The sequence below is a fragment of the Oryx dammah genome, unplaced genomic scaffold (genome assembly GCF_014754425.2).
Source record: "Oryx dammah isolate SB20612 unplaced genomic scaffold, SCBI_Odam_1.1 HiC_scaffold_20, whole genome shotgun sequence".
In the NCBI taxonomy this organism is placed as follows: domain Eukaryota; kingdom Metazoa; phylum Chordata; class Mammalia; order Artiodactyla; family Bovidae; genus Oryx; species Oryx dammah.
In genome coordinates this window covers 162518-183486 of record NW_024070204.1, presented here as the reverse complement: position 1 = coordinate 183486, position 20969 = coordinate 162518, and the positions used below count along the sequence as shown (strand labels likewise).

General features: G+C 56.0%; 1 protein-coding gene across 1 annotated transcript in view; it reads right to left on the bottom strand.

Moving 5' to 3' along the window:
* The window catches only part of AHRR (aryl-hydrocarbon receptor repressor), an 81193-nt gene that overhangs the window by 12071 nt on the left and 48153 nt on the right, over nucleotides 1–20969 (bottom strand). The window contains exons 5-7 of the mRNA XM_040262216.1: nucleotides 7896–7985; nucleotides 928–1057; nucleotides 31–167 (exon numbers count right to left, since the gene is read on the bottom strand). Of these exons, the coding sequence (XP_040118150.1) occupies nucleotides 31–167; nucleotides 928–1057; nucleotides 7896–7985 (357 nt within the window). The remainder of the gene's footprint in view (nucleotides 1–30; nucleotides 168–927; nucleotides 1058–7895; nucleotides 7986–20969) is intronic.

The following is a 20969-nucleotide window of genomic DNA, read 5'->3' as shown; positions in this document are numbered from 1 at the left end:
CCCGGGTGCCATCCCCACCCTCTCTCTCACCAGGAAGCCTGAGGTGCTGTCCAGCAGGCAGCGCAGACGGCAAACGAAGCAGCGTGTCAGGAAGGCCGAGTACTCGGTGGGCGGGTCTGCGCCCCCTTCCTGGGCCCGGAGCAGCCTCCCCAGGACTGCATCCTCTCCTGGGCACAGACGGCGGGGACCAAGGAGAAAGCAGACACACCCTGGTCAGCAAGTTCCCAGAGCACCCGCCCCCTGCCTCTCATGAGTGTCCGTTAGCTCGGGCTTTTGCTCTGAGCTTGTGAAGCTGGTCGGCGCCTGGCACTGGGTCTTCTCTACCTGTAGGAGGCGACCCACGCTGCCATGTGAAGGCGTGCTGGAAACTCCCGGAGTTCCTGGGCGCTGTGGGGAACGTGTGGTAGGCCCAGGACCCCGTCTCCCTGCACCGCACCCCAGGGGCAGCCACTCGCCCTGTCCCCCGAGCTCTCATCTGCTCTGCCATCTCAGGGACCTGGCGCCTGCCTGGCATGTCCAATGGGCAGGGGCCGCAGATCTGAGACACCTCGGGGGTCCTGCCCACAGGGGGCAACGTCCCTGAACAGACAGCAACATCTGGGAGACTGTTTCAGGTAAATCCCAGGCAGGCAGAGAATTTCCTAGAAGATGTGCAGCAGAGGAGGAGTTTGCAAAACTAGAGACAGGGTCCCTGGCTTCTGGGCCTCACGCCCTACAGGGCAGGAGACATGGTGCCCTGGGAGCCGGAGCGCCGCCTGGGGAAGCCTCCTGAGAAGGGGTGGGGGCGCGCGGGAGGAGGTCTCCGAGGAGGAAGGGGCGTCGACGGCACTTCAACGAGAGGAGGGGGAAAGGGGCAACGCCTGCGGAGGCGCCCATGCGTGTCAGGAGTCTCCGAGTCTGCATCAGACCAGGGCCCCCAGGACCCACCTGTCTCCGAGAGCAGGGGCTGCCCACACCCTGCCTGGGGAGGGTCCATGGCCCAGTGCAGCTGCCGGCAGAAGTCCTGGCGGTCATCCACGTGGATGTAGTCGTAAATATTCTGGTGCATCACATCCGTCTGGAACATGAGACAGTCATTTTAGCCTTACCCCGAGGGAATGTCCACACTGTATTCCACGGTTAATGACCACAAAAACATCTCATCCATCTGTCAAAGGCAAGTCACACCCGTGAAGAGAAAGTCCCTCCCCACAGGAGGCAACCAACACTGCCTGGACACCAGGCGTCCAGCCCACAAAATGCCCCCCAGGCCAGGCGGTGCCTCCAGGGGCAGATTAGGGGCTCAGAGATGAAACTTCATTTGGGATCAAGATTCCCACTGCTCAAAGCTGACTCCAACCGCATCGAGCTGTGTGCTTAGGTCTGGTCACCTTCCAGCCTCTTTGTGACACTCGGATCCAAAGTTAATTAGGGCAGCACACCTGTATGGTGAGACAGGGCCAGGCTGGGGTCCCCAGGCCTGACCGCTGCCCCACAGGATGTTGCAAGGACCCTCCGACCCACAACCCTCTCTCTGGTCCTGGGTCCCCCCACCTGCTCAGGCCCTGAGCGCAGAGGCCGCCCCACTGCCCAGGTCCTCGCTGGGACCCCGCAGCCCGGGGCACCAAGGCCCTGCCTCGGGCTTTGAAGGCAGACCTCAGTGGACTCGATTGTCAGCGAAAACATCCAGAGTGTCGACAAACACCGAGGCTGGTGCACGTCTTCCCAACTGAACTGAATGGCATCGCTCATTCACCCCTGGGACCCCCGTCCTGCAGAAGCCCCTCGACCCCTTCAGCTGGCCCACTGCTGAGTTTCAGTTGTTTCTCAACTGGGTCACTGTAAAAACCAGACGGAGGAAAAGTTCCTGAGGATCAAGGCTTCACAAATGAGGTTACCTTCTTAGGAGGTAATAGGCAACCTCAGAGTGGAGGGGGGGGGGGGCCACAGGTGAGGGAAGAGCCTCTAAGTGAGGGGAGGTTCCATGTGAAGGGGTGTTCCAGGTGAGGGGGGACTCAGGTGAAGAGGGGCCTCCAAGTGAGGGGGCCTCCAGGTGAGGGGGCCTCCAGGTGAGGGGGGGAGCCTCCAGGTGAGGGGGGCCTCCAGGTGAGGGGGCCTCCAGGTGAGGGGGGCCTCCAGGTAAGGGGGCCTCCAGGTGAGGGGGGAGCCTCCAGGTGAGGGGGGCCTCCAGGTGAGGGGGGAGCCTCCAGGTGAGGGGGGAGCCTCCAGGTGAGAGGGGCCTCCAGGTGCGTGAGAATCAGAAGGTGCTGCAGGTGTCAGCAGGAGGGAAGGTCTGGTGCGACCCCATCCCCTGTGAGTGGTCCTCATTCCTGCCAGAGCCCTGGGCAACATTGGCCAAGGACTACAGCACTTCTGGCCTCAGCGTCCGCTTCTTTCTGTGAACCCTGTGTCTTAGACTGTGGGGGGAGTGTGTGCACATGATTAGAGTTTAGCCTTCGAGTTACAATCACACTCATTTTCTACCTTCCTGGGGTTACCTGTTTGACATTCAGGGGCCACAGTTACAGGAAGAGCCCGAGGAGAGATGGTGCCCGCCTGGAGGCTCCCCTCACCTGGAGGCCCCCTCACCTGAAGCCCCCCCCCACCGGAGGCTCCCCCTCACCTGGAGGCTCCCCCTCACCTGGAGCCCCCCTCACCTGGAGCCCCCTCACCTGAAGTCACCCCTCACCTGGAGGCCCCCTCACCTGGAGGCCCCTCCTCCCCTGGAGGCCCCCTCACCTGGAGGCCCCCTCACCTGGAGGCCCCCTCACCTGGAGGCTCTAGGGTCATAAGGGCATGTCCCTAGTGAAGCTCTCCTCATGCAGTTTTGTGATGCCGGCGAAACGCGGAATGCGAATGTGCCCGCACGACAGTCCCGCGGCCTCCCCACCCAGTCAGGACTGAGAACCCTGCCGTCCGCCCTCCGCGGAGGCGCCCGCGGCACGGAGCCCGCAGCCCCGGCTGGCTCTGTTCCCAGGCGGAGCCCTGTGCCCTCCGCGTCGCCCCACGGCGGGGGCGCGGGCCCTGGTGCCGGAGGCGGCCCGTGGACCAGCCCTCCGTGGACCCGCCGCCGCTGGCGAGGCCCTCCCTGCCGCCCGGGCCCCTCGCCGGCTCGGCGGCTGGGTCTTCCGGGGCGGCTCTGCGGGGGCCCGCGCGCCCGCGCCGCGGTGTCCGCCCGACGCTTCATCGCGCGGCCGGAGGACTAACGAGGCGGGGCGCCTTCCCCCAGACCGATCGGTTTTCCGGCGGACCTGCGCGGCCGCCCGCCTGCTGCCGCCGCCTCCCGCGTGCCCACAGCGCCGCCTGGCTGCCCCGCTCCGCTGCACCCGCCCGCGCGGGCGTCCTGCCCCAGGCGCGCGTCTTCCCCGCTCCCGGGCGCGCCGCGCGCCTCCCGGGTCTGACACAGCGGAGCCGTCAGTCTCTCCTCTCGGTCAGGGCTTCCGCCTCCTGTCCTCTCTGCGTGTTTGTTCCTCAGATACCTCCGGACTCTGTCCTGTCATCTTCTAGAAACTTCCACCATCTACCATGACTCTGCGTGGTGTGAGGCAGGTGTCAAGATGCATTTTTTTCAAGGGGATCCAGTCCACGAGGCACCATTTACTGACAAGACCAGCACCTGCCCACCCATGGCAACCTTGGCTTCACTGTGAACCCAAATCTGCTGCGAACCTCCCCTGTCTTTTGAGGCCGTGTGTCCTTCTTTGCACCGACCCCACTGGTCTCAGCCACTGCGCTGGACGTGAAGTGTTGTGTCTGGGACTGTATGTCCCAGAGATCATCAATGCCCTCCCTCATGGTGCTGGGTTTGCTCAGGTCTCTGCATTTCCAATCAGCTTGTCCAGTTTCCTCCCAGAAAAGCAGCACAGTATTTGTCCTTTGTTGCCGTTGTTAAGTCGCTAAGCTGTGCCCGACTCTTAGCGACACTATGGACTGCAGCCCGCCAGGCTCCTCTGTCCATGGGATCTCTCAAGCAAGAACACTGGACTGGGCTGCCATTTCCTTCTTCAGGGATCTTCCTGACCAGGGACTGGACCTGTGTCCCCCGCATTGGCAGGTGCATTCTTTTCCACTGAGCCACCAGGGACGCCAGTTAGTCTATAACTTGATCAGTCCCCTTTGTGATAATATTAAGTCCTCCAGTTCACAGCATATCTTTCCATTTTCTTGTAGTTCAGTTGCTAAGCCATGCCCAACTCTTTGCGACCCCATGGACTGTAGCACACCAGGCCTCCCTGTCTTTCCATGACTCCTGGAGCTTGCTCAAACTCATGTCCATTGAGTCGGTGATGCCATTCAACCATCTCATCCTCTGTCACCCCCTTCTCCTCCTGCCCTCAATCTTTCCCAGCATTAGGGTCTTTTACAATGAGTCAGCTCTTTGCATCTGGTGGCCAAAGTATTGGAGCTTCAGCTTCAGCATCAGTCCTTCCAATGAATATTTGGGACTGATTTCCTTTAGGACTGACTGGTTGGATCTCCTTGCTACCCAAGGGACTCTCAAGAGTCTTCTCCAGCACCACAATTAGAAAGCATAAATTCTTCGATGCTCTGGATCTTTAAATTTCTTTAAATAATGCTTTATATTTTCTGAGTGGAAGTGCTACGTATGATTTGCTTGACTTATTACTAGGAATTTGGTGTTTTTCCATCCTTCTTTGATGGATGGCATTTTCCCTTCCATGGTTTTGATTAAAGGGAAAAAACTGTGCTGATGTCTGAGCGCTGGATATTTCTCACTGTAAACTAACAAGTAGGCACTGTGACCCACATATTCCCTGGTGAGTTTCAGCAGCACCCCAGGGGCACCCTGCTGCCCCACTTGCCGTCTCCGCACACCTCAGATAATCCATGAAAGGGATGCAAACGGTGGGTCTGCGGCTTAACTGACACAGGAGGAGATCGACTTGGAGGGGGCCAAGCAGAGCTGGAGGAGGCGTCGCAGATCAGGCTGGGTGTTGGACAGAGAGGTGTTAGGCTAGAGCAGAAGGTGTTGGACAGAGAAGCCTGGAGGATTACTGTGCGTGGAGTCACAAGGAGTTGGACACAAATGAACAGCTAACACACACACTTAAATGCCGACGACACTTTCTGGGATGAGAAAACCGAGGTCGCGGCAGTCCGCCTGGCTTCCCTTCATCTTTCCTAATGTCTAGGGTTTGATTCCTACAAACAGGTCAAGAAGAATAAATGGTGAGGGATCTGAGAAGCAGGGGAGAGTGACGTGTCAGCTGTTCACAGAGCACAGAACAAGCCCGCTCTGGTCTGGTCAGAGCGTCTCATCTTGGCTCCAAACCACCCTCCACAGAGTCAAGGATAAAAGCACAGCCATTTTCACAAACAGCTCATTTCAGTAGCGACCATCTTTGCCTTTTGTGCAGAGAGAGCGCATATCCGCTCTCCATGCCCATGGGCCCTTAACTGCTTCCTGCCACAGGCCCTCACATCCGTCCCCATTCACCTGGGGATGAGACGCTCCCACTGCTGACCTCGGAGAGAATGGACAACATCTTGTAGCAGCAAAGGCAAGGGCAACTAAAATATACATCTAAAGCCTATTTGTTCATCTCAAAGAGCACTGAAATGCAAGATACTGAACCGAGGCACTCAGGTTGCCACAGGAAACGGCTGGTTCCTGACTTTTTGTAAAGCATTTTGCCCAAGAAGCTGACAATAATAGCACAAGGCTGATCTAATATGCTCATGAAATGTTTTACATAAACTAGAGGCACTGCCTGATTTAATGGCATTTGGAAACAATTTCCTTATAATAAAAGGCAAAATTTTTTTTTAACTTCTAACACTTCAGAGGAAATAACCGAGTTCCAAGAAAACAAAAGCTCCAATTAGTAAGTTCAGACCTGGAATCAGGTCTCTACAAGGCACCTGCATTTCCCACAGAAACCCACCCTGGGGGTGGGGGGGACCTTCGAATTACACAGCTAAAAGCAAGTGGTCTGGGTGTCCCGAGAATTTACAGAGAACTCAGGCAACAGCGACTGGGGCAAAAAAACATTCTCAGCGGGCACAGGCGACCACATCACAGTTTTCTAGATCCATGTGCTGTGCACGACGCCCAGGGGCGCCAAGAAGGCTTCATTACTTGGGGCTCGAATCGTTGGGCCCACGGCCTCGCTCCGCCCTGGCGGGCCTGGGAGAGGGCCGCTGCTCGAGAGGGGCCCGGCCCCGTGGGCGCGGCCCCTGCAGAGCGACGGTGGAAGGAGGCCCCGCAGGACGCCGGCAGGTGGAGAGGCGCTGAGCGTGCGCCTGGAGGCCCGTCTGGCAGCTCGCGGGGCAGGCCGGTGTCTAAGGGGTGGAGCCGGATGCCCGCAGGCAGCCCGACCTCTGGGCTTCTCCCTCAACTCCCGGCCGGCGGCCGTGGCTTCTGGCCCATCAGGAAGACTTTCGGTATTAACTGCACGTCTTGTCCCCCATCTCCTTCCTCGCTGGGCTCTGACCCGGGTCCTGCGAATGTTTGGCCTGGCCCGCAGAGGTGCCCCGGCTCCACGGGGTGGTCTCCAGCCTGCAGGCAAGCACGCCAGCGGGTGGGCCCCTTGGTGGACTATCCACCTCCCAGGGGCCACCGCGGCCTTGCGGATGATGGGGTCTCAAACGTGCTCCAGGCCTAGCTCAGCCCCACTGCCCGCCACCCACTGTGCCTGCGCCTCTCTCTGGCTCACCCTGTGTCTTTAAGCTTACGGTCATTCTCTATAGTCAAGTGTTGGAATCACTGCACGTTCTGCCCCCGGATGAGGCCCTGAGCACACACTGTATTCTGGGTTTTTCCAGGTTCTGTCTTATTCGTTCTCAAATCCACCTGTTTTTATCTTGAATTCCTCAGGGAAGGTGCCAGGGCTGGCAGTTGGTGGCTTCCTGGAGTTTATAACCCTGTGCTGTGAGCTCCCTGCAGAGAGCTGGGGGGGGCAGGTGTTTTTTTGTGGGGGGACGGCCACACTTGTGCCCAGCTTGTCCTCAGACCCCAGCCACCCAAGCTGCAGAGCCAGGAGGTTTCACCAGCGTTTGACTCTGGGCTTGGATTGCTCGTGAGACTTTTCCCTCCCAGAGGCCAAGCCAGGTCCCACTTTCTTTCCTGGGGCTTCTCACTGAGCCACCTCCTTGGACCCAGGGTTGGATGGACTCCATCCCGCTCTGCCCTGAGGTTTCCGCTCTGCCCTGAGGTCTGGAATCGTCCAGGCTGTGCTGACCTGGGGCAACATTCCGGGTGAGCTATCTGCACACCAGCAAGAGCGATTCTGGAGCACACTGCATCCTGACTGCATGTCGCATCCAGGGTTTGAGGCACTGAAGTGCAGCTCAGGACAGGTCCCTGCCTGGCCCTGACCAGCCTCTCGCTGTGAGGAGTGTAGAGGTAGGGCTGCAGGCGCAGAAGTCGCTGCTGTGAGACCAGGGACACCCAGGACACCAGCATGCCTCTCGCCGTGACCCTGAGCCCCAGACAAAGCTGGGTGTGCAAAACCTCATCTGACAAAAGGTCGGTGATTTAAAAAAAGAAAAAGTTTGATTTTAGAGACGTTTTAAACCTCGAAGTTTAAAAGTTCAAGGTCCTTGGTGGCTCAGATAATGAAGAATCCACCTGCAATGCGGGAGACCCGGGTTTGACCCCTGGGTTGGAAAGGAATGGCAATCCACTCCAGTATCCTTGCCTGGAGAATTCCACGGACAGAGGAGTCTGATGGGCAACAGTCCACAGGGTTGCAGAGTCAGACACGACTGAGCAGCTAAGCACACACACAGCTTGAAGACAGCGCATGCCTTCAAGGCAGCGGGACCGAACCGCAGCAGACGGGCCGGACCATAGCAGACGGGGCCGGACCACAGCCGAAGGGCCGGACCACAGCAGACGGGACCGAACCGCAGCAGACGGGACCGGACCGAAGCAGACGGGGCGCTGTGCTCACCTGGTGGAAGCCCAGGTAGTCCACGATCGTGGCCGACGCGTAGAAGATCATCCCTTCCGCGCTCACCACCAGAGCAAAGCCGTGGAGCGACTGGAACAAAGAGAACACCGACATCACTTGCATGACGTCACCGCCATGACATCACTCACAGTAAAACATCAGGCATTGGTTCTGTTTGGCTTTTCAAGCTTTTCCTCCCTGTTTTGTGGTCTGAATTCATAACCTCCAGAAAAGCCCACTTTTAGTTTTTTTATGACTGTTCACAAAATGTCCTGAGCCAGCAGGTGACATGAGAACTTGGTCACCGTTTATAAGGCTCATGACTTGGGTTCTTTTTCTAATGATTATCAAACGATGTTGTATAAAATACAAACATCACCACAGTGAGATGAGATACACTGATGCCTGGAACACAACAGGAACGTTTGTGCCACAAGGTGGGTTTTCCCGTCCTCCTCTATACCACGTTCTGGTGTGTCTAGGAATTTTTATCATGAAAAAATGTTGAGCTCCATCCAACAAGGGCTATTTCTGTATCTACTGAAACCATCACATAGGTTTTCTGTAGTCTATTCATGCAGTGAGTCTCACTGACAGATTTTCTGATGGTGAATCCTTCTTGCCTACGGAGGGTAACGCTTGTCTGATCATCATTTCTAATGTGTTCTTGGAACTGACGCATTCCACTTGGGAAACATTCATCTATATGCAAGGAAATCCACCTATAAGCTTCCCTCTTTGTTTTGGTGTTCAAGTGTACCTAATCATCAAACATCCTTCCCCTTTTTTTCATTTTCTAACCCACTTATTCACAGTGAGGAAGACACATTCCTAGAGTATCTGGTTCACCTCGCCTCTAAGACCTTCCAGTCTGGGTGCATTCTGGGGAGATGGTGAGCGGGAAGGGGGTGAATTTCAGCATCGTTATTCACAGTGTCTTAATGATCGCCAAGTCTGTTACTACTGTGGCGTGCCCTGTGTCGGGCTCAGTTTAACGGCTCCCTTGTTTTGAAAAGCAGGCCCTCCAGCCCCTCCTGCACAGGCTTCCCAGGGCCATGGCGAGTGAGGGTGCGTGAGGGACCACAGGCCCCCGAGCACCTGCTCAGTGCCCACCCCGTCAGCCAGCTGTCTGCCTGCCTGTCTGCCTGGCGTCCCCGCCGTCCTGACAAGGAAGACAGCGGCCCAGGCGGCGTGGGGCCTGGCGAGTGCAGGTGCCACGTGTGGAGCGGCTCACTGTGTTTGTGCCACCCCCTGCAGGCGGGCAGGAGCAGTCTGACTCTCCGGGGCCAGGGCAGAGTGGGAGGTTACGGAGGGTTAGGCAGCTGGACTCTTTAACATGCAGACATTTAGAGACTTTGCATTAACTTCCATGAAGCTTGCAGCTATCAGCAATACATTATAATATTCATTTCTCTTAATCCTTGACCATTCTGGGTACTTTCTTTTTTCTAATCTTTGCCAGTTTTATGTGATAAATTATTTTGCCATCATTATAATTTTTATTCTTTGAATATTAATGAGATCGAAAAACATTTCACACATTTATTGGTAACTTGTATTTCTTTTTTGGTAAAATACCTGTGCCTGTTATGTGCTGATTTTTCTATTAGGATTTATAAATATCAATTTCTAGGAGCTTTCAAATTACTGGCATTGAAGATTTCTAGGGAGCCCAGGATAATGTTGTTGTTCAGTCTCCAAGTCATGTCTGACTCTGCAACTCCATGGACTATAACCCACCAGGCTCTTCTGTCCTCCACTATCTGCTGGAGCTTGCTCAAATCATGTCCATTGAGTCGGTGATGCCATCCAACCACCTCGTCCTCTGCCGTCCCCTCAGTCTTTCCCAGCATCAGGGTCTTTTCCAGTGAGTTGGCTCTTCCCATCAGGTAGCCAGTTTTGGAGCTTCAGCATCAGTCCTTCCACAGAATATTCAGGACTGATTTCCTTTGGAATGGACTGGTTTGATCTCCTTGTAGTCCAAGGGACTTTCAAGAGTCTTCTCCAGCACTATGAAAGCATCAATTCTTCAGTGCTCAGCCTTCTTTATGGTCCACCTTTTACATCTGTACATGACTACCACTAGCAAAACCATAGCTTTGATTATACAGACCCTTCTTGGCAAAGTAACATCTCTGCTTTTTAATAGGCTGTCTAGGTTTGCCATAGCTTTTCTACCAAGGAGCAAGTGTCTTTTAATTTCATGGCTGCAATCAAGGTCCACAGTGATTTTGGAGCCCATGAAAAGCAAATCGGTCACTGCTTCCACTTTCCACCTTCTGTTTGCCATGAAGTGATAGGATAATGGCAGCCACCTAATCCAAAGCCTCACACTTCTAAAAACTGATGGAGAACCACAAGGACAGGTAAAACTACACAGCCCTGCTCTCCGTCATGAGAGGACACCCAGAGGTGATGAACTGCAAGTTACATATAATCAGGACAGGCAACGTAAAGCCCCAGTAAGCTTACGATGACTGCTTCAAAAGAACAAAGTGTGTAATTCCTCCTCAAGAAACCAGAGACAATTAAACACAATGTAAGGAGAAGGATAAAGCACAAGCTGGAATCAAGATTCCAGCATTCAACATCAATAACCTCAGATATGCAGATGACACCACCCTTTTGGCAGAAAGTGAAGAGGAACTAAACAGCCTCTTGATGAAAGTGAAAGAGCAAAGTGAAAAAGCGGCTTAAAGCTCAACATTCAGAAGCGAAGATCATGGTATCCTGTCCCATCACTTCAGGGCGAATATGGGGAAAAAATGGAAACAATGACAAACTTTATTTTCTTGGACTCCAAAATCACTGCGGATGGTGACTGCAGCCATGAAATTCAAAGACGCTGTTGCTTGCAAGAAAAGCTATGACCAACCTAGACAGCACATTAAAAAGCAGAGACGTCACTCTGCTGACAAAGGTCCATATAGTCAAGGCTATGGTTTTTCCACTAGCCATGTACGGATGTGAGAGTTTGACCATAAAGAAGGCTGAGCACTGAAAAATTGATACTTTTGAACTGTGGTGCTAGAGAAGACTCTTGAGAGTCCCTTGGACTGCAAGGAGATCCAACCAGTCCATCCTAAAGGAAATCAGTCCTGAATATTTATTGGAAGGAATGATGCTGAAACTGAAGCTCCAATACTTTGACTACCTAATGCAAAGAGCCAACTTATCGGAAAAGACCCCGATGCTGGGAAAGATAGAAGGAAGAGGAAAAGGGGATGACAGAGGATGAGACGGTTGGATGGTATCACCAACTCAATGGACATGAGTTTGAACAAACTCTGGGAGATAGTGATGGACAGGGAAGCCAGGCGTGCTGCAGTCCATGGGGTTGCAAAGAGCTGGACACGACTGAGGACGGAACAAGAAGAAGAAGAAGGAGGGAAAAATTAGAAATAAGAAACAGGGAAAACTCTTAACCTAGTTAAATAATAAAGATTGTTACAAAGTGGAAGATTGCTTCTTTAAAAGGATTAACAAAATTGATAAGCTCCTAGAAGATTTATCAAGAAAAATACGACTGACACAAGGAGCTTTAAAGAATACATCATTACACACCCTACAGATGTTAAAAATACAGTGAGGAAATATTAAAAATGATACTCAAATAATTAAATAATTTACCAGAATTAACCCATTAGAGATGGAAACCTTGAAGCACAATTTCTGTAGAAGAAACAAAGTTATCAAGGCACTAACCCAGGATAATGTGCCTGACCCAGATGCTTTAAAAATCTTTAAAAATAAGATAATAACAATGCCCCCTAAATTGTCTCAGAAATAGAAAGTGAAGAAAATTCTCTAATTCTTAAGAACTATAACATGGACAGTTAATTCTGATAAGGAAGTTCAATAAAAATAAAATTACAGACTTTGACTATTGATGCCAAATATGCTAAATAAAATATTAGCAAAGAGATTTCAACTTCACATTATGGAAAGAATACATCATGACCAAATAATTTATTCTAGGAATGCAAGCTTGGCTCAATATTGGGAAATTCATTAATATAATACACCAAGCTTATCGATCCCTGGGTCAGGAAGGTCCTCTGGAGAAGGGCATACCCTTCTCCCACTCCGGTATTCTAGCCTGAAAAATCCCATGGGCAGAGACGCCTGGATGGCTACAGTGCGTCTGATTCCAAAGTCAGACATGACTGAGCAACTAACCAGACAAGCAAGTCTATAGATCTAAGGAGAAAAATCTGTAACTTCTGCTGCCTTCACAGATGGCGAGAAAGCTTGCAACAAAATTCAACACTCATTTCTGACTAAAAAACACTCAAGAAAATAGGAATTATGAATACATTCTAGCATGATAATGCATGTGGACATGTGTGTGTGTGTCCATGTTATTCCTAAGCTAGCAACTTAATTAATGGGGAAAATGCTGGGTGTTTCTGGGAGGATCAGGAAGCCAGGCAAGGATGCCCTGACATCCCTCTCCAGGGGTGTGTGAACTACAGCGCCCCCCCAATCCACCTTACACTGTGGCCAAACCTGTTCATTTACGTACGTGCACTGCAAGAGCAAGGCTAGACAGTTCCCAGGGAGACAGCATGCCCGTGAAGGCTGAAACGCCATCTGCCACGTACAGAAAAGGTTTGCTGAGGCCTGTCCTAGAGCTTCTGGGGTGCTAACTGTTGCAACTAGAAGGGAGCTCAGTGGGAGGTTTAACACTGAGAAGGTAAAAGGATCACTACCTGCAGAGGACTCCTTCGTTTATTTGGAAAACCCTAGAGAATCAATGATAAGGCAACCCAAGTAAAAGAATTCAGTAAACAGGAAGGATATAAAATTAAATATATAGTCAATAGCTTTTACATACTAGAATAATGACCATTTTAGAGGACATTCTGATGGATAAAATCCTCTTTAGAAGACCCAACACTTGCAAACTCAATCAGAAAAACACAAAATCGACGTAAAGAAAATGTTAAAATATCTCAAGAGACACCAAATTATATGTGAACAATAGAAAGACATCCTTTGGTCTTGGACAGGGTGACTCACCATCATAAAGATGAATTTATCAATGGAGTGCAATGTCCGGCCCAAAAGGAAATCGTGTGTTCTGCCCAACCTGACGTCACACAAGATTCCCAAGGAGCCCCCCAGAAAGGGACACAGCCTCCCAGCCGCACACGGGGCCTTGCTCTGCTGTGAAGCCACACCTTAGCTGTTAGAGTGTAACTCAGAGAAGAAACATCACAGCACTCAGGCTAACATACAGTAAACACTCAACAAAAGATCTTACTCAAGAGCGAAGCACGAACCAGCTCCCTAGAGGTACAGTGGGTAAGAGTCCGCCTGCCAGTGCAGGTGACGCGGGCTCGACCCTTGGTCCGGGGAGATCCCACGTGCCAAGGGGCAAAGCCCACGGGCTCCAGCCACTGAGCCGGACCACCTAGAGTCCATGCTGTGCAGCAAGAGACGCCAGCAGGGCGAGAAACCCGGGCGCCACAACCAGAGAAAACCCATACGCAGCACTGGACTCAGCACAGTCAACAAGTGAATAAACACACAAAAAACTTTTTTAGAAAAAGAGAGAATCACTAAGATGTGAAAGCAGCCTAAGACATATCAGAGATTGCCAGGGGCTCACAGCTGAGGTCAGATTGCTGCCTCAGATGCAGACGTAACATTCCCTTGGAGAATCCTCGCGCAGCCTGTGCCCACATGACTTGGAAAGGTGAGGCCCGACGGCTCGCCTTGTTGCACAGTTCTGGATGAGTTTCTGACACACAGGTGCAAACAGCAGGGTGGTGATCTGCAGTCAGATTTAGACTTTGCGCTGAGTCTCCTGCACGACAAACCCAAGCTCACACAGCCCCCCGAGGCAGCCCTGCCCCCAGCCGTCTGCCGCCGCCGACCACGTCTCACCAAAAGCCTGTTATTAAAGTACCAGCCACAACCCCCCAACTCCCATGAACTGACAACCAAGCCTGTGCACACTGCGCCCGCCGGAACGTCCGCGTCCCCAGGCAGACGGCAGCGTGCGCACGAGTTCCCGCGCAGTCCACGGGAGCACCTGTTCCCACTGCCCACGCTCCTCCGGGCAGTGGGGGAAGTCCAGTGTTCGCCCGCACTCGTCCTGGTGGAGGGCCACAAGTCTGGGACCAGGTCCGAATCTCCCCCACTGCCTCTGCTAGGAGACCCCAGATTTCCTGGTGGGGATGGGGAGACCCGTGAAATGTCTAGGCTGCTACAGGTTTTCCTGTGTGCTGACCGGCAGGGTGTGGGTCGATCTCCAGGACAGGAGGCTGGGCATGGAGGGCCCCGTCTGTGAGTGGCCCCCACGCAGCCTGAATGCGCACCCGCGGGGCGGCGACAAGTCTGGATAGCGCCTCTCGTGGTTTCTGCACCACTTCAGACACGCTTCACCTAAAAACACAAAGCCTGCGTGTCCACGTTCACCACCCCGGAGGATTTTTGGAATCACCGTCAGCCTCAGAATCTATGATGAGCTGGACCACTGAGGCTTGGATGCCCGTGTCCCTCAGACACCAACACGTTCAAGAACCGCACTTCGAAATACCAGCTCTTCTCATATTGCAGTAAAACGTATGCAGCAGAAAGCTCACCATTTCAGCCACACTCACGCACACGGTTCCTCCCCACGAGCCCCGTGGCTGCACGGCCGCCGGCGGCATCATCTCCAGAGCCTTCTCAGCTCCCAGGCTGACACTCCGGCCCTCCCCGGTCCCGGCCGCCACCATCTGCTTCCTGTCTCCAGGAGCCCGACTCCTCCAGGGACCTCCTGAGTGGACTCACAGGACTGGCCCTTCCGGGCCAGGCTCGGGCTCTCAGCACGATATCCTCAAGCTCGTCCGTGCAGAGCCCGTGGTGGAATTCCCTTCCTCTTCAAGGCTGACTAACACCCCACTGCACCCGCAGGCCGTCGCTCAACGGGCATCTGGGCTGCTCTCAGCTCCTGGGAGGGGCTCCCGGAGACGCCCGCGTCTGGATGGGACCCTGCATGGATGGGAGACGCCTAAGGCAAGGAGGAAAGGCCACCGCCTTCCCTTGCTGCAGCACCGCTGGGCACCTGCATGGTGGGACCTGCTGCCCCCAGAGCTGGGCGTCCCCCAGGACGAGGGTGGCGCTGGTGCTCACACCACTGCCCGTGGCCCTCCTGCGATGGCTTCCAGCGGCTCCCCGGCAAACCTGGCGTCCTGTGACCCAGGGCCTCGGCAGAACACCCACTCGGTGCCTGCCTCCCTCCCCACCCTGCCCCATGGCCGGCAGGTTCTGGTGGCCGAGGCCCTGGGGGCTGGTGCAGCCTGCTGCCTCGGCCACCGTGACCAAGCCCTCTGGCCAGGAAAGCCGGAGCGGGAAGCCACAGGCCTCGCGCCTGACCCGGAGCTGGCAGGAGCATCCCAGGAAGGGCCTGCAGGCTGCCCATCTAAGTCCCACCCCAGGATTCTGGGCAGGAGCAGGGTGGGCCACACTGGGGCCACCGCAGGCTTCGGTGGCCTTCTGGTGCGGCTCTGTTACTGTGGCAACGGGCTTACTGTCCCTCCTTCTTATAGACTCACTGACCAGTGGCCACGTGGCCCAGGGGATTGAGCCCAGATGCCACGCGGGGCTGGGCGGTGGTGGCCTGAGAGCCTCGTCCCCCTCCCCCGGGCAAGCTGCAGGCGTGGGGACCCCCACTTGCCCCCAGCGGCGGGAGTGGGCGAAGTGGGCGCCACCAGCTGTCCACACAGCATTTCCCGTCTCAGAGGCAGCCCAGACTCCCAACGTCCCACTAATAATAGTCCAAAGACCAAAGAGATGCTCATGGTCTGAGTGCATCAAATGCTGTCTCAAAAAAGATTTTACGAGATTAGTCACAGCCGAAAACAACCTTAATTTTAACTCACCAGGCAGAAATTTTAAAAAGAAAAACGACCGTAAACGCTGTTTGCCGAGTCATATGGATTCAATATCAGATCGACGTTCTGGCCTGGAAGCCTCACGCCAAATACTGCCGCACATGTGGGACCGGCCGGGGCAAATATGCATCGCAAACGTTTGTTTGTTTTCTCTCTCTCTTTTAATCCTGCAAGACTTTTGTGTTTTTTTAAATATGGTACATGGAAAATGAGATCACTTCTCCAAGCGGAGAAAAGAATTTGGCCCCAAGCTGAAGGCTGCGCTTTTTTAAGAGGAGAAACAACCGCGTCCACGTTCAGTGACAGCCAGTCACGGGAGCTGCACCTGCCTCCACGGGCCGGCCGCGCGCCCTGCCCCGGACGTCACCAGCGGCCCCGCGGCAGGGATGGGGGCGAACGGCTGAGCAAGCGGGACTTCCTCCGGACAGCCCTTGAACATCCTGATGTCTTCCAACACAGGCAGAAGAAAATAGCCGGCGAGCACTTCAAAGATTGCTCGTCAAGGTCACAGCAGAGGAAAAAGAAGAGGGAAAAGGAACATTTCCAGCAGCCCCTCTCCTCGCCCCTTCTGGAATGAAGGGAAGTTGGGAGCCGGGCCCTCCCCTGAGAGCTGTCGCCATGGCAACGGAGCAACACCACAGGCCGGGCCGCCAGTCACGCGACGGGGCACCGGCCGCTGGGCCTGCTGGAGCCAGATCACTCGCTGGGCCTTGCCGCGGGGCCCGTGTGCGTGCAAGGCGCTTCTGCAGGGGACGGCTCGCCGGCTGTTTATAGATCCCACAAACAGTAAACTTGGCCTTGGGCTCCAGCCTCAGAGAGCGACAGCGCTTGCAAACAGTTCTCGAAAGAGGCAGTGGGCTGCCAGGGCAGAGCCACGAGGGTGGAGGCAGGTGCAGACCCCCGGGCCCTGGGAGCTGGCCCCGTGCTAGCCCGGCCCTGCTCCACCAGCCACGGCCCCGGGGTCGTCCTCTCCAGGTGAGCAGCTGGACAGTGCAGGTGTCTGGACGGTGAGGCTGGCCCTGGGCCCTCCTGCAGCCGGTGGGAGGGGAGCCCAGAACCGCACACAGAACGAGGCCGCTGCAGACATAGCTCTTCCTTCCCTGGGCGGACGTGACCATTTCAAAAGCACCTCAACCAAAGGCTGCTTTTTCAACAGCTGTGTGACCTTGGACAAACTACTGAACCTCTCTGGGCCTCAGGTTCCTCATCTGAAAAATGAGGATGACAGCAGGGACCCTCTCTGAGCTCAAAGAAGCACCCACATAGAGTAAGGGCAGAGTCAATACTGGTCCTGTCAATTAGAACTTGGGGTTTTGTGCTGGAATGAGTGATTTACCAAAAGTGTTGGCAGTGTTTTCTAAAGAGAAAACAAAGCCTGCTTGAAGATTGGGACGACTCTCTGAATGTAAACTTGGTTTAGCTCCTGAGAAGCACTTTACGGGCCATCGATGAACAGGTGCTCCTGATGACCCTGAAGGAGTGGCCGTGCTCCGTCTGAGAGGCAGGTCCATCCTGCTGGGCTCCTGGGGTGGAGGGGTTGCCCCCACTCACCCCCCTAAATCTCCGAGCGGGAGCCACCAGCCTCAGCCTCACAGCCGAGGGTCACTCGAGATCTGTGGACAGGTTCTAGACCATTCCTATGCCCCCAGGGAGCCCAAGGGGGCCTGCAGCAGGGAGGGGTGCCCCTGGGAGCCAGAGAGAGCCCCTGTGGAGGAGTCATTACACAGGAGAGCCCAGCCAAGCTGGCCCGACGGCAACGCAGGGTACTGCCACAGCAGCCCTCAGGAAGGAGCTGGTGTGAGCCCCCAGACTGCACGTGGAACAAACCGGGGGTGAACCGGGCTCCATGGGGGTGAACCGGGCTCCATCGGGGTGGACCTGGGCTCCATGGTGGGGGAACCTGGGGTCCATGGGAGTGGGGGTGGACCCGGGCTCCATGGTGGGTGAACCCAGGCTCTGTGGTGGGTGAACTGGGCTCCATGTGGAACAAACCGGGGGTGAATCAGGTTCCATGGTGGGGGAACCCAGGCTCCATGGGGTGTCGGGGAACCCAGGTACCATGGTGGGTAGACCTGGGCTCCACTGTGGGGGAACCCAGGCTCCATGTGGAACAAACTGAGGGTGAACCCAGGCTCTGTGGTGGGTGAACCAGGCTCCACGGGGGGGAACCCAGGCTCCACGTGGAACAAACCAGGCCGCAGCCTTGGCTGTGGGACAGGCAGGTTCTCAGGCCCCACGACATTCAGCTGCTCCTCCGTGAACCCAGGGTGACCCAGAGCGAGCCAGGAGCTCTTCCCTGGTGATGAAACCCTGCAGATGCCGCAGGCCTGCAGCGTCTCAGTGCCCAGCGGTGAATGGCGAGGCTGACATTGAGGCCATGCAGCGGGCGCAGCCTGGCCCGCAGGTCGTCCTTCGGAGGGCCGGCCTGCGTCCTCACCTCGGCTCAAGTCCCCACTGGGACCCTCCCTATGACCGTGGGCTCAGTGAGGGCAGAGCCTGGGGCACACACGTCCAAGCCCGGGAGAGCCCAGGGCAGAGCAGGGCTTGAGTGGCCATGGGGTAAGCTGACCAGGAAGCCCTGCTCGCTGACTACGGACGCTCAGGGGCTCAAGCTGGACAGCTGGAGTGACCATGGATGGCCAGGAGGCACACAGCACAGAGCTCTAGGTCTAAAAGCCACAGAAGGGCCCCAAACAGCTGAACTGTCTTCAGGGGTGGGGCCAGGGACTGTGGGTTTCTGACCACGGGGAGACTGCTAGGTGGGCAGAACGCTACCGTGCACCGCGGTGCACACAGCCTGAGGCCGGCACCGCCCTGGACGCTCAGTGGACGTCAGAAAGGCCCCAGGGTGGGGCTGGGGGTCTGCTGGGCAGTGGGGGCAGCCTGCCCTTTGGGGCTCTGTCCACCCAAAGGCCAGCCCCCCGGGAATTTACACTTTTACTTACATCTGTCGAGTCCCTGAAAGAAGAGCCACATCAAAGAAGTTTGGGAACAACAGGGTCACGGCAGAAGGTGGGACAGTACTTCTCAGAGCACAGAGACCAGAGTGGGAGATGGGTCAGCCCCCGCAGCAGCCTGCTCAGCGGGTCCAGAAAACGCGTGGGTACAGGTGTGCGGACATCAAGGCGCTCTCCCCAGAGCCGAGGGGTAGGAGGGCCTGGGACGCCCACGCCGGGCCTCAGACGCACACCGGTGACCTTGCCAACACCACCCTCTGGCAGTCGGGATCCCGGGTGTGTGACGCCCCCTCCTGCAGCCCGGCCCCCCTCTGACGGCGACCCTGAGACCCCTGCCCTAGGCCGCCCATCTCCCACCCCTGCCAGCTGACTCTGTGCCCCACTGTGCCGGCTCTGGGGTTTTGTGCCCCTGTCCCTAGAAGACCCGTGGGCCCAGCACCCAGTGGAGGGAACTGCAGCAGGGAGTCCTCAGACACATCCGCCAGGAGCAGGCACTCTTGGCCCCCGCTCACTGTGCCCAACCAGGCAAAGGGGTTTCTAGGTCTTTCTCTAGGAGAGCAACAGCCTGAAGGTGAGAGAGTCGGCACTCTTGTTCTCAGCACGTCTCTTGTGGTTCCTGAGAACTTCCCGGGAATTGTGCTGGCTTTTCCAGAAACCGCGCCAGCTCGGTTGGCACGGGTCAACAGCCTGCTGAGTGAGCGTGGTCCTCGGGCCTTCCAGACACGCAAGGCCCTCTCACGGCTCTTCCTTGAGGCCCATGGGTGCCACGGGGTCGCGTGAGTCACCTGCCTGGGCCCAGGGCCAGCAGCAGGAATAGCAAAACCCCCTCACTCGGGAATCAGCACGCCGGCCCGTTTGCCACCCCTCTCCAGAGGATCTTGACCGCTTTAACCCAAGGATGCTGCTGCGGCCTCAAAGGCAGAAATGCAGCACAACCCAGCGGCCCTGTGCATCCCTGCCCTGCAGCAAGGTTCAGGCTTCTGTGTCTGCACAGGGCAAGCCAGCACAGGCTCCGCGCACCCCGCAAAGTCACCCCCTTACCCCAGTGGGGGCCCAGGGCTGTCTGGGTCAGGATGAGGAAGGCTGTGGCCCGAGCCCAGGGCGGGCATTCGGGGGGAGCAGAGAATAGAAGCAAGAGCCCTTTCCTCCTCTGCTGGGCCCCTTGCGTTGCCTGGTAGGATAAGGGAAGCAGGGCTGCAGGGCACAGCTGAGCCGCACCCCCAGGCACTCACCCCTCCCACCCCGCGCACACCCCAGGCCAGCCCTTTCTAGAGGAGACCGTCACCAAGGAGGCAAGTCCACTCGGCCCACCGCACCCCCGCCCCGACCCTCCATACCCCAGCACACATGCGCCAGGACACAGTCTGGGGAATGCCGGCGGGTGGGGAAGCACAGAGCAGAGGATCAGACGAGCATGAGCTTAACATACAGATTTAAGGAGGCAGACATAGCAAAATGAAATAATAAGAAGCAGTGTGAGCAAATCAAGGGGAAACACTTACTAGGTAAGGAAATATAGGGAGGAGGAGGAGACTGGCAGGCTACCCTCCACGGGGTTGCAGGGCCGGGCAGGACTGAGCGGTTACGCAGAGCACAGACGGAGGCCCACGTGATGCGCGCAGCCTGGAGGACTGGCCCTGGGGCAGCAGAGAAGGACAACAGACAGCACGGGAGAAAGAGCTGCGGGTGGGAGCACTGCCCAGGGGCCCTGGGCGCGGGGCTCCAGAGGGGGAACCAGTAACCGGGAGGGACACGGGCAAAGCATCCAAACTGAAGAAGAAAGACCTCAGATGGAAAGAACTCAGAGCACCAAGCAGGAAAAACAAGACGAAAGACATATCACAGTGAAATTCAAGAGTATCAGGGCCAAAGACAGGCTCACAAAAGCTCCAGACAGAGCCAGAGCAGACCTGACACAGAGAACAGGTCTCGGAGCCCGGTGGCGGACTGGGCCCCAAAGCGTCGGACAGGACTGCTGACGGTCGAGGGAAAACTTCAAGCCTAGAAGTCTGCACTTGGCCAAGTTGGGATCCAAGTGTGAAAGCACGGGTGGGATGCGGAAAGATTCCACAGGAGCTCCACGGGGAAGCACTCGGGGGCTGTGGAGAAGGGGCCTGCGTGTGGAACCTCAAAGGGGCCTGGAGAACTGAGGACCGTGGCAGGACCTGTGCCATCCAACTTCTGGACAGTCACTGTGTCCATGCGGGGCCACCAGGCGGTCCCCAAGAACT